The following is a 12,479-nucleotide window of genomic DNA, read 5'->3' on the forward strand; positions in this document are numbered from 1 at the left end:
ATAATTTCATTCCAACAATTTTTCTAACACTCATTAATTTAACAATATTTCTCTAAATAAATTTTTTAAACTTTTTTCCAATCTTCTTCCACCGTCTCTTCTCCCTGGACTCGGATTCTGTCAGTCCTTTCTATCAATTCCATATGGTCCATCAACCTGGTGATCTTCTATCCGAGGCTCTTAACTCTTTTCCATGTCCCTTCTGCAGGTCTTCTTCATATCTATACATGTGCTTCGCTTTGTCTTCTGCTGATCTTGTTCTTAGTTTCCTTCCTTTGGCACTGAGGAGTAGATCTCGGGGAAACTCCAACCTAACAATGTCTTTATTCCTTCTCAACAGGTCAGCCCATTCTCCATAGTCAGAACTAAAGTCCAAACAATATTTCAGAGCGTGTTTCAAAGTCCCTCCAAAGCTAAAGGCCCCCACATCTCCAATCTCCCCCTGACCCAAATCCAGATCCCAAACCTGCATAAGGGGATCTATCCAACTTTCCTTCTCCAATCCAGGCGGGACTCCATCCCTCCAAATCTGGCTTTCTCTGGATTCATTCGTAAAGGGCAACAGCTTATGTTCATTAAATTGCCTCTGTAAGGCCGAGGCTTTATCCACTTGAATTACTTGGGGTTCAACAACAACCTTCTCCTTCTCCTTCTCCACAGCTTGCAGTGTCAAAACAGATTCCTGAATCAAATCCTGGGTTATATCTGTATAAGTATTCACTTTAAGTCCCAACTCAGTCATTTTTTGTCCCATATTGTCAATTTTAGAAGTCATCACATCCATCTTCTTATGAAGCTGTTCCAATATTTTTATTTTTTTTATAATCATATTTATTAAAATTTCCAATAATAACAGAATAAGAAAGATAGAAAAGATAGAGAAAAGAAGAAAAAAAAGAGAAATTTAAATCCTTACTTTCATAACCTTCTTTCTAGGACTCCCTCCTTCCCCTCCCGACTGTATTCCCCTTTCCTTAAGTTGGTTCCACAAGCTCTCATTCCCAATTTGAAACCAATATGTTTAACCCATTAACCAATTTAAATTTATACGATCCTACCATCACTCCTCATCTTTAACAGAAAAAGAAAAAAGATTTTCCCCCCAAGATCTGCCCCAATTTCCTTCCACGAGTTCCCCCTTTTTTTAAAAAAACATGTTAAATCAAAATACAAAAGTTATATAAAGAAATAGAAGATAAAAGATATAAGAAAATTCAAAAAGTTGGTTACATAGCCTTTGGATTCCAAAATTCCCCCCTCCCTTCCCCGGTTTGAATTCCCCATGTCCATCAGTCTGTATGTTGTCAGCCTGGAGGTCTCAAGTCCATAGCCAAATTTTTCCCATTCCACCTTGCCGGTTTTCTTTTAATTTGTTTGTTTTTAATGATGTTTAACTTCAAAAATAGGGACGCGGGTGGCGCTGTGGGTAAAAGCCTCAGCGCCTAGGGCTTGCCGATCGAAAGGTCGGCGGTTCGAATCCCCGTGGCGGGGTGCGCTCCCGCTGCTCGGTCCCAGCGCCTGCCAACCTAGCAGTTCGAAAGCACCCCCGGGTGCAAGTAGATAAATAGGGACCGCTTACCAGCGGGAAGGTAAACGGCGTTCCGTGTGCTGCGCTGGCTCGCCAGATGCAGCTTTGTCACGCTGGCCACGTGACCCGGAAGTGTCTCCGGACAGCGCTGGCCCATGGCCTATAGAGTGAGATGGGCGCACAAACCCCAGAGTCTGTCAAGACTGGCCCGTTCGGGCAGGGGTACCTTTACCTTTACCTTAACTTCAAAAATCCAGTCTAATAGAGGCCTTTAGTTTCCTTGGTCTTTGGTGCTCCTCCCATTGTTCTTTCAGTGTCGTAGTTGGTCCTTTGTTCTTTTTATTCCTTGCTTTCTCAGGTTTCTTGTCTTGTTCAGCTGCTAAAACGTTCTTATTCCGAGATCTGGTATCTCTACAGAGGTTTGTTATTCAGGAACAAAAACTTACGTCCAGTCCCTTCCTTTCTTCAATAGAAAATTCTATTGTCTCCTTTTAATGTAAACACCTCTGTAGACAAAATACTGTTTCAGTTTTGCAGCTTTCCCAGAGGATAAGACCTGTACACATCCCAGAGTAATTTCCCACATACGACCACTTGTAATGTCCCGAAATCCCTCTAGGGGGATTGCAGTAACTTTGTATCCTCTAATCCAAAAGTCAGATTGTTGTTTCTTTTTTTTCCCCAACAGTTTGTATCCATATTATATCAAATTATAACAGAATTGACCAGCAAAATACTTGTAACAAAGTCCTCTTTATATTCTCAAGATTTGACAGCTACTTTGACAGCTGTCAAATTCTCCGTCTCTCTTCGCCAGGTTCTACGAATCGCCCCGGTTCCCAGGGGGGGTTGCCTTTTCCCTCTCACCCTCCACTCTTCTCCTCCAGCACAATTCTTGTAATTTCCCATCGTGGAGTTAATTTTTATCAGCAGTAAACTTCTAGATCGATCTTGGTTACCCAGTCCTTGTTTTAGCATGTTTACAATCAGGGGGGGACTGACTTCCTTTTTAGATCACCCCCGCTCGTGCCGAATCCGAAAAAATTTTCTTTTTTTCTCCTTTTGTACCCGGTTTCCCAATTACTCACGGGTTGTTGTTAAAAGTCCGAATTTCCAATGGAAGAAGCCAGCGCTCTCCGTCGAATGGCATGCGGCTGCGCTCGGCAGGGGAAGCGGAGGACTCACAGCACCACGCCACTCCCCGGCACCCGATCGGAAGCCTTTAAAAAGGCTCCTTCCCGAGTCGGGAGGGCGCTAGCGGTGCCAGCCGAGTCACCATGTCCACGGGCTCCGTGCCCGTGGTTTTTAAGGGTCCCCGCGTCGCCGGCGCAGTAGGACCCAGCCCCTGCCGAGCAGACTCCCTCCGGAGCTCGGAGGGAGTCCGCCATTCGGCGATGGCGCCAACCCGGAAGTATGAAGCCGTTCCAATAAAGCACTTATCTTGCAAAATGCAATCACTAGGGCTTCTTCTGTCAACATTCTTGTCTAAGGTCAATCTCTGTTTCTCACGGTCTTTAATCTCTACAGCTGGAAAATTCCCCAGCTCCACTCCTGCAATAGTTTCAAAAACTCCCTCTAGAGGAAACAATTTCTATTGTAACCATCCTTTTAAAAAAATGTCCAGCAACAAAGTTAGTTCAGTTTTCAGTTACATTTGCTCCTTTTCAAGTGCAAAAGGAAACAATGGAAACAATATATTTCTCTTATTTAGCTATCTGTCAGCATACGTTATTCACAGTCAATGAACTTTCCCAAAAAGTCGATCTTACTGACAGTCCGTTCCCAGGTTCAAGACGGTGGTAATTTATCTTCCTTCACTCTCTCTCTGCAGGCTTAGGCAGTCTAAAATTTCCCCCCTCTTCTCCTGCTTCCAAGGGGGGTTTAGTAGTTTTAACCGATGGAGATTTAATCCTTTACAAAAGGCTTTCCAGACTTTAGTTTGCAACGTCTTTGCTTCAATCTATTTACAAAAGGGGAAGGCGGACTTCCTGTTTGGAGCCTTCCCGTTTCGATGCCAAATTACGATGTTTAAAGATCCAATTTTCCGTTCTATTCATGGGTAGTTGTTTAAAATCCAGTTGTCCACAGGAAAAAGTCAGTGCTCTCCGGCAACAGCAATGCGGCTTCACTCCGTGAAAAAAGCAGTCGATTCAAAGCACCGCGCCACTCACCCCACGTTGCTCCGGAACCAGGTTTCCCCGCAAGTAGGGGAGGCGCAAAAGGTGCCAGCTGAATCCCACGTCCACAGGCTTCTCCCGCCTGTGGTTTTTAATGGGTCTCCGCCTCGCCGTGGCGGTCCAGACCCTGATTTCCACGGAGCGGATTCCTCCCGATCAGAGGAAATCCGCCATTGCCGGAGGCGCTAACCCGGAAGTCCGCACTTGGACGTACTTTCGAATTGCTAGGTTGGCAGAAGCAGGAACCGAGCAACAGGAGCTCACCCTGTCGCAGAGATTCGAACTGCCAACCTTCTGATCGGCAAGCCCTAGGCTCTGTGGTTTAACCCACAGTGCCATCTCAAATTAGACCTAATATAAATGAGATTACCCAACAAAAACAAGCTCACACCTCTAATTGAGTTTGTATACATTCTTATGGTACAAGTGTAAGAGGCTCGTTTATGTTTATATTTTGGGAAGAATTTGTGCTCTTCTGTAGCTGCATTGATTTATACAATGGTTTTACAAAGTAGTCGTGTTCTGTGTTATAAATCAGGCACTGCTAGGAGGAGTTTCTCCCCCCCCCCCAACATATTCTTTATCAATCAAATATTCAGTGTGTCATGAGCATATTCTGAAAGTGTGGCCCAGTGAAAAAAGTTTGAGAACTACTGCTGTAGGAACTTGGGAGGTGGGGAAGGAAAACTAACACCAGCTGAAGCCCTTCAGCACTCAGGTGAAATTCCAAAGAGCTTCTGTGTGGCTGCACTTCCAAGTACAATAATATTTTTTAAACTTCTTGCAGCTCAACATTTCAGATTTTTTCTTTTTTATACTAGTTTCTCTGCTTTCACGAGGCAAATCCATTGGAGGAGGGCATTCCTATTACTGTCACTTCACCATGTTTAGGGGGTGTTACATAGGCGGGGAGGCCCTGGGAATTTTTTTATTACTGTATCCAAGAATATGCATTAAACAATTTAAAATATTAGAACAAAGAGATATACAGTCATACCTTGGAAGTTGAACGGAATCTGTTCTGGAAGTCCGTTCGACTTCCAAAGCATTCGAAAACCAAAGCACAGCTTCTGATTGGCTGCAGGAAGCTCCTGCAACCAATCAGAAGCCCTGCCGAATGTTCGGCTTCCAAAAGAACGTTAGAAAACTGGAACAGAATGGAACAAGTGAGTGTCCATGCCCACTCTTCAGAAATAATACCTGACTGCAGGTGCAGAATCCCTTTTTTTGTATGGGGTAAGAGAAGTGTGCACATACGTGTGTCCCGTCATGCAGACAAGTGGTCTTCCTGTGGAGGGCCTGATTGCGGAGGCTCAGCTGTAGAGACAGGATCCTAGGAACATGAGGAAACTTTTCAGGTTTAATGTCTGTAATTCCCAAAATCTATGTTTTTTGTCCCCTCTCTTCAGTACTACAACACTGAGTGGACTTTGTGGGACCGTTTTGAGGTGCAGGGCATCCAGGCTGATGGACAGGAGATGACCCTGCGTGAGTTCCTGGCCTATTTCCAGGTAAGAGCTGGGGAGTCCAGAGCCGTTCCCTGTCAAAGTAGCTTAGCAGTTGCAGACGTTTTTTAGTAATGGAACTGAAATACTTCTTGTCTTACACAGAAGGAGCACAAACTGGAGATCACAATGCTGTCCCAGGGAGTCTCTATGCTGTACTCCTTCTTTATGCAACCAGCCAAGCTGAAAGAGCGGCATGACCAGGCGTATGTATCATTTGGCTGTGCTTAGGCTAAACAAAGGTGGACAACTTCAGCCCACGCTTTCTCTGACCATTGTCCTCTCCCATAGGATGACTGAGATTGTCACCAGAGTCTCAAAGAAGAAGATTGGACGCCATGTGAAGGCCCTCGTCTTTGAGCTGTGCTGTAATGACGACAATGGGGATGACACAGAGGTGCCCTACGTGCGTTACACCATCCGCTAGGGGCTCCTTTGCTAGCACCAACCACCTGCCTGCCACGGACTGTTAGTGCAGGGAAGGGTCCGCCTCCCTTCCTCACCCTTCACTGTTAAAGTGACTCAAAACATGAAATAATGTTTATACCCTTTTAGGATTCCCTCCCCGCCCCCCGGTTGTTTTTGTCACCACCAGGGCTTGGGAAATGCTCCACTCCTGTGGCCTCACCCTCCCATTCCTTGCAGTTATGTCATGTTTTTGAGGCGCCTTAACCCCCCCCCCGGTCCTTCAATGTTAGTCGTGTTGTGTTTTGGCTCCTGCACCACCACCACCTCCCCCCTCCACCACTCTCTGGTAGTGGAGGCTGCTCCCTCCCTCATTCTATTCTGGAGAGGGGGCTTGTAACAGGAAATGCCCCCTTGTCGTCTTCTGAGCACTGGGAGGCCTTGCCCTGGCTGGCTTTGGGGGGAGAGGATGCGATGGGCCGAGAGCGTAGGTCAGAACTGGTAAGAGAAGTAAATGAGTCAATAAACGTTTGCAAAAGCCAGTGGTCCTTTATTGCTCAACCAAGGAACTCAAGAGGGATTGTTGGTTGCATGTAACTTGGAACTGTGACCATTGTTCAAATGCCTGGAGTTCTCAGGCTGCTGCTAAAAAGTGCATTGATAAAGCTGTAGACTAGGGTGGATAGGATAGGCCTGGGCTGATAACTCCTGATTTTCAGTTCCATGCAAGCAGTTTGTGTTTCCTTATAGACAGCTTTTTAAATGTACTGCTGCTTTCTGAAGACACCCCCTCCCCAATCCACACGTGGAAATGTGTGTGTGTGTGTGTGTGTGTGTGTGTGTGTGTGTGTGTGTGCTTCTGCTTGCTTCTGAAGTAGCAGAGTGAAGACTACACTGATGTTTTCTTGAAGCTCTCCAGTGTTGGGAGAATGTGGCGATCTTTTCCAACAAAAGAGATTGAGTAGCAACCATGCATAGTTGTGGCAGAACATTACCCGTATTGCGTTTCCACCATATGTCACACCCAAGAGGCAGGTGGCCTAGTTTCAGAATCATAGTGAAACCATTAATAATGCTTCACTCAGATACAATGAAGTTTAACAGGGAGAACAATTCTCTTCGCAGAGGATTTCTTCCCTCTTTGGCTTGATGTTTGTACTGGGCCTTCCACATTGAGGTTTAGGGAGGAACCTTCAAAACAGTGCTCTTTTCGGGGGGGGGGTGATAGAGCATCCCTTTATGTTGAGGGTGGTAGAGGACCGCTGGTGTGCATGGGGCAGTTTTGCCAGAGCTATTGGCACCAACTGATAGCTTTCTCCCCTTCAAATAGAACTACAGGAACCTTATATGAGCTTAAGGAGCCCATTAGTTTTGCATTCCCTCAAATCTTTTTGAGGTATCTATTTTATCCAGAATCAACTGATTTGTCTTCAGCAATACTTTATCTCTCCTATCGGTCATACATGCTTATTACTAAATTTGGGAATGCTCAGCAGAGCTTAGCCTCTAGCAGATTCCCAGTTAGGTTTGTAGTGGAGAATTAAAATTATTATGAAGCTGCTGCACCAACACCCCACCCTGCATGCTTCAGGACAAGGGCGGAATGTGGCAAGTCAGGTGAATTTTGTCTCCATAGGTAAATAAGACAAGCAGGTTTCTGGGTTGGTCCATGGATATGGATTGCTCCAGAAGCATCTTGCATCTTTCATCTCCAAATTGGATAAGGGACAGTCTAGTCAGTCAGCCATCTATGACTGGTTCCTCGACTTTACAGATTATGTTCTGTGTGAAGAATCAGTTTTCATTTATATATGCTTCTGGGTTCACTTGGATCCAAAAGTCTACCATAAGGTAGAACTCCAGAGTGCTGTGGGAGGTGGAGAGTTTTTGACCACGGAAAAAAGAAGGGGCAGTTCTTATTCATGCCATTTTGACCTGGGAGCATTCTATTGGGTCCCTTGTTCAAGGAAAACTATGGACAAGACACTGGCCTTTATAGCTTAAAGTTGCAGAATTTCAAGTTCGTACATTTGGGGTAAGGGTTAAAAGAAATGTATTAGCATCTTTTGAATTTAGGTAGTGTTTTTATTTCACTTTGACTCATCCTTATGATTATGAAAATACAATCCTGAGAAACAACGCAACTTGATTGGCTGCCATGTTCTGCCTCTTAAAACTGCTAATCATCTGACCTGCTTGGAAATGGTTCACTAGAACTCAATGGCCATCCAGTGAAGCTCAGTATTGGGGACAGATAAAAGAAAGTGAAACTATGGAATTCATTGCCAGAGCCGGCCTTGAAGACCACTAACTTGGGTGGCGTTGCAAGTGGAAGAGTCAGATTCATGGAGGCAGAGATCATGGGCTACTAACCATAATGGCTGCTCTCTGCCTACATAGGCATCAGGTTGGCCACTGTGAGAACAGGGTTCTGGAGTAGATGGCCCCTGCCTTAATCCACCAGGTTCTTAGGACAATGCACCACCTTCAGGCTCCATTTATAGACATGAGAGATAAGCCTGCAACAAGCCAGCATGTTACTGTTTTTTCCTTGTCTGCTAGAACACAAAAGCTGAACTACTTCAGTACTAGATGTGTGTGTAAGGTTAATTGCAATGATTGGCCTGGATCTTGGAGGATGCTAGTGCCTCTTGGGTTGAAGTAGTTCATATTTTCATTGATAGTATTTTATGTTACTTTTCATAATGGAACGATAAATTGCACTGCTGTTGCAGACATACTGATTTTCAAAGTGTAGATTTGGTGTTCTAAGCAGGACTTCGTTTCTAAAAGGAGACATTCATTTCTCAAGCTTTCCTGGCTCCTACCTTTATGCCACAATCAAAAAGAAATGTAGAAAATAGGGCCCCTACATAACTTAATAGGGACGCGGGTGGCGCTGTGGGTAAAACCTCAGTGCCTAGGACTTGCCGATCGTATGGTCGGCGGTTCGAATCCCCGCGGCGGGATGAGCTCCCATCGTTCGGTCCCAGCTCCTGCCCACCTAGCAGTTCGAAAGCACTCTTAAGTGCAAGTAGATAAATAGGGACCGCTTTATAGCGGGAAGGTAAACGGCGTTTCCGTGTGCTGCGCTGGTGCTGGCTCGCCAGCTGCAGCTTCGTCACGCTGGCCACGTGACCCGGAAGTGTCTTCGGACAGTGCCGGCTCACGGCCTCTAGAGCGAGATGAGCACGCAACCCTAGAGTCGGACACGACTGGCCCGTACGGGCAGGGGTACCTTTACCTTTACATAGCTTAATGAAAATGTATGTTTACAAGTGACACTTAAAGCTCTGGCTTCTGCTGTGCCTCTTCAGCTGAAACCTAAGGCACCCATGTAATACAATCTGAAGCATATTTTACTCAGAAGTGACTGTAGGGACTAGGCAAATTGGACCAGTGGTCTAACGTGACATAACGTAGCTTCCTATGTTCCTATTTTACAGCCAAGTAGAGGTAACCAAAGCCACTAGGAGGGCACATATAAAAACTAGTCCTGTGGACAGCCTTTCTATGGAGTCTAGGCTTGTCTTTAATCAGGTAATTCCACCAGCTGTCTTGTCAAAAATCAATTAAAGATTTTTGTGTGTCCAGACTGCCTGTCAGCAAGGAGGCAGCCTTTCCCTCTAACTGTTCTGTATTGCCTCTGTAGCGTGAGACTTCCATCACTCTTGGGCCAGAGACTACAGAATTGACTCTGTGTCTACTGCTGTGGATCTAATGCCTTATTGCTGGAGGCACAGGCAGAATTAAGAGTCGGGTGAACTGGTAATGTAGTATAGTTTTCTTCAGGAGCAATTATCTTCTAAAACTAAACAGGTTTCCTCTAATTGCCAGTACAAAGGGATTTCAGCAAAGAGGAGGAAGGTTAAGCTGTGTGTTGTTCTAGACCAAGCACGTCCAACAGGTACCTGAACCCAAAAAAGGGGGTAGATCACTCTGAGGAGTTGGCCACCCCTGTTCTAGACTATCACTGTGGTCAATATATAGACTGTGGCTGTAGTTTAGTGGTAGAACATATACTTTCCACAGAAGTACAGGCTTGATGGGTCTCAAACCGGTGTTGAATTAGGGACTTCCCCTGCATGCAAAAGGCAGGCTCCAGCAGATTGAGAAGAACCAATAATGGGTCCAACAATCAAGAAGTGGGTTTCTGCGTGTGCTGTAGAGCAAAGTGAGGGCAGATGGGGCTTGTCAACCTGGGTAAGCTCTGGTCCTAAATCTCTGCTATACTCATTTGTGAGAAAGGCTTCAGGAGTAAACCCCAAGGGAAAATCAGTACCCACACTGCCTTGTTGAAGAAGAAAAGGCTAAGGAGTAAACCCTACACAAATCCTGAGTCCCTAAGGCAGTTGGATGGTGCTTTGTATGCCTCCTTTCAGCAACTCCTGGAGCCAAGCGGCCAGACTTCTTGCTCTGCTTTCCTTTGAACTACATCAGTGAGGCCAAGAGGCTTGTCATCTGGGCAGCCCAGGACCTCATGCACACTGCTCAGCCTTGCACCCTTTGGTGCTTCTAACACAGCAATTTGACTTCACCCCTGGAGGCACAATCCATTCTCTCTCAAAAAAGATGGATGCCAACTGCAGGCTTGATCACTGGCATATCTAGGTATGATTGCAAACAATCCTGTCTGAACCTCTAGAGAGGCATGTCAAGAAATGGAAGAGATTGGTGTGTGTAGCAGGAGGGAAGGGCCTGTTGCACAAGCAGAAATCCTTGTACTGGTAGGAGCGATTACCGTATTTTTTGCTCTATAGGACGCACTTTTCCCCCTTCAAAAATGAAGGGGAAATGTGTGTGCGTCCTATGGAGCAAAGACGCCATAGCCCCGCGACCCTCTCCCGGCTGGAGAGGTGATGTGCAGCTATGGCAGGAGCCTCTCCGCTGCGCGCCTTTCCGCTGCTCCCTGACCTCTTTGGGGCTGGTGGTGGGCTTCCCCCCGCCAGCCCCAAAGAGCAGGTCGAAAGGAACCTGAAGCCTGGAGAGCGAGAGGGGTCGGTGCGCACTGACCCCTTTCGCTCTCCAGGCTTCCAAGGTAGCCGCCGGAACGCACCTTAAACGGCACCTTGTTTAAGAGGGGAAAAACAAGAGGGGGAAAATTCTCCCCCTCTCTGCGCAGCGCCTCCTGCCGCTTCGCTGAAGGGGCGCTGGGCAGAGAGGGGGAGAATTTTTTCCCCTTGTTTTTCCCCCTCTAAAACAAGGTGCGTCCTATTGTCCGGTGCGTCCTATGGTGCGAAAAATACGGTAGTTGAATACCCCCAAAATCTTACCTTGCACCAGCTGCAGAAGAAATACAACATAACGAAAGAAATTTATTACTGCAGCCTTCCCTGAAGGGAAGAGACCTGTGTGAATTGAAAGGTTGATACTATCTGGCAGCTGTGGACTATGTCACTGATCTTCATTTGGTGGGTCAGGATCCACTAGTGAGTTGTGGCCCGATCCTAGTTGGGTTGCAACAGGAGCACTGCCACCATGCAAATATAGCATAAAATATATCGTAAAAGATCCAGAAATGGGTGCCCAAATGCATGTTTAGGTTAAAAATGGGTCCTGGCTCTGAAGAGGTTGAAAATATCTGGGTTATGATTCCCCAATAACGCCACACCTTTTCCTCATGCTTATACTTCTGCCACCCCCAAAACTCTCAGGAGAGGCTGTAGTGGAGAGGAGTGTGGAATTCCCCTTGAACAAGCGTGAATTCAGGATTAGGTACCATCTGTTAATGTTTTTATTTTGTTGTTCTACGCATTACTATTTTGAGCATTGCAATAGAAATGTTAAGCTACCTTGGGAGAACTTGCCCTAAAAAGCATGGTGGAAATAATGTAAACATAATATTATTCAAAGTATATTGCGCTCTCCTTGGCTAATGTTACTTGTCACAGCGTTCTTTCACAATTGATCCTTGTTAACTGGCATACCAGAGGAAAATGTGACCTACAGTCTGATGCAATGGACAGTAGCTAAGCCCCAGTCATTCTGGACATCTTACAAGTTTCACTGTATCACTACTCTCAAGCAGCAGGAAGGTGGAGAAACCAGTACAAGCCGCTAACAACAAAATGTCCCACATACTGCTGCTGGATCGTTTCAAAGTGGCATGACCTGTAAAAGTCTTCAGATTACTAAGCTAAGAGAAGTTACCAGTATTTCTACAACTAGTGAAATCCTGTAACACATTTACAGTCAGGAGAGAGAAAAGACAGCTACTATGCTGACAAAAAAGAATAACTTCCCTTCCCCACTTGGGTGCCCCCTAAAACTCTTCCAGGAGTTTCCCCAATCCGTGGGGGGAGGAGAGGGGGAATGTCCCCCTGCACAAGTGGAGGTCATTTAGCTTGCACATTTATTTGGGTGAAAACTGCCCAGTGCCTAGACCACATTCTGCTGAGACTGCCTGGCACATGAACAGAAACCAACATGGCATTTTCCTATTGTTGAGAAGCTACAATTGGCAAATGCCACAAGTTCATCTTCTCAGTCTTCCAGTGCTGCCTGACAGAGACGTTACTGCTCAGATACTTGGAAACCTGGAAGATTTAGAGGTGGAGTGGTTACTTCATCAATGTGTCTTAACAACACTTCAATATTATTTAATAATATTTAATAATTTATTATTTATACCCCACCCATCTGGCTGGGTTTCCCCAGCCACTCTGGGTGGCTTCCAACAAAATATTAAAAATACAATAAAGCATCAAACATTAAAAACTCCCTAAACAGGGCTGCCTTCAGATGTCTTCTAAAAGTCAGCTGGTTGTTTATTTCTTTGACATCTGACGGGAGAGCATTCCACAGGGCGGGCGCCACCACCGAGGAGGCCCTCTGCCTGGTTCCCTGTAGCTTCCCTGGAAGGCC

At 45.8% G+C, this 12,479-nt stretch overlaps 1 protein-coding gene across 3 annotated transcripts in view; it reads left to right on the forward strand.

Annotated features, from left to right (window-relative positions):
- UBA1 (ubiquitin like modifier activating enzyme 1) overlaps positions 1–6,157 on the forward strand; it is a 50,341-nt gene extending 44,184 nt beyond the window's left edge. For all 3 annotated transcript variants that reach the window (XM_081177336.1, XM_081177335.1, XM_081177337.1), the window contains exons 24-26: positions 5,115–5,216; positions 5,316–5,416; positions 5,502–6,157. In XM_081177336.1, coding sequence (XP_081033462.1) covers positions 5,115–5,216; positions 5,316–5,416; positions 5,502–5,637 — 339 coding nt within the window. In that variant the 3' untranslated portion in view covers positions 5,638–6,157. The remainder of the gene's footprint in view (positions 1–5,114; positions 5,217–5,315; positions 5,417–5,501) is intronic.
- The last annotated feature ends 6,322 nt before the right edge of the window (positions 6,158–12,479 follow it).

The sequence above is a fragment of the Podarcis bocagei genome (assembly GCF_964188305.1).
Source record: "Podarcis bocagei genome assembly, chromosome: 17".
Lineage (NCBI taxonomy): Eukaryota > Metazoa > Chordata > Lepidosauria > Squamata > Lacertidae > Podarcis > Podarcis bocagei.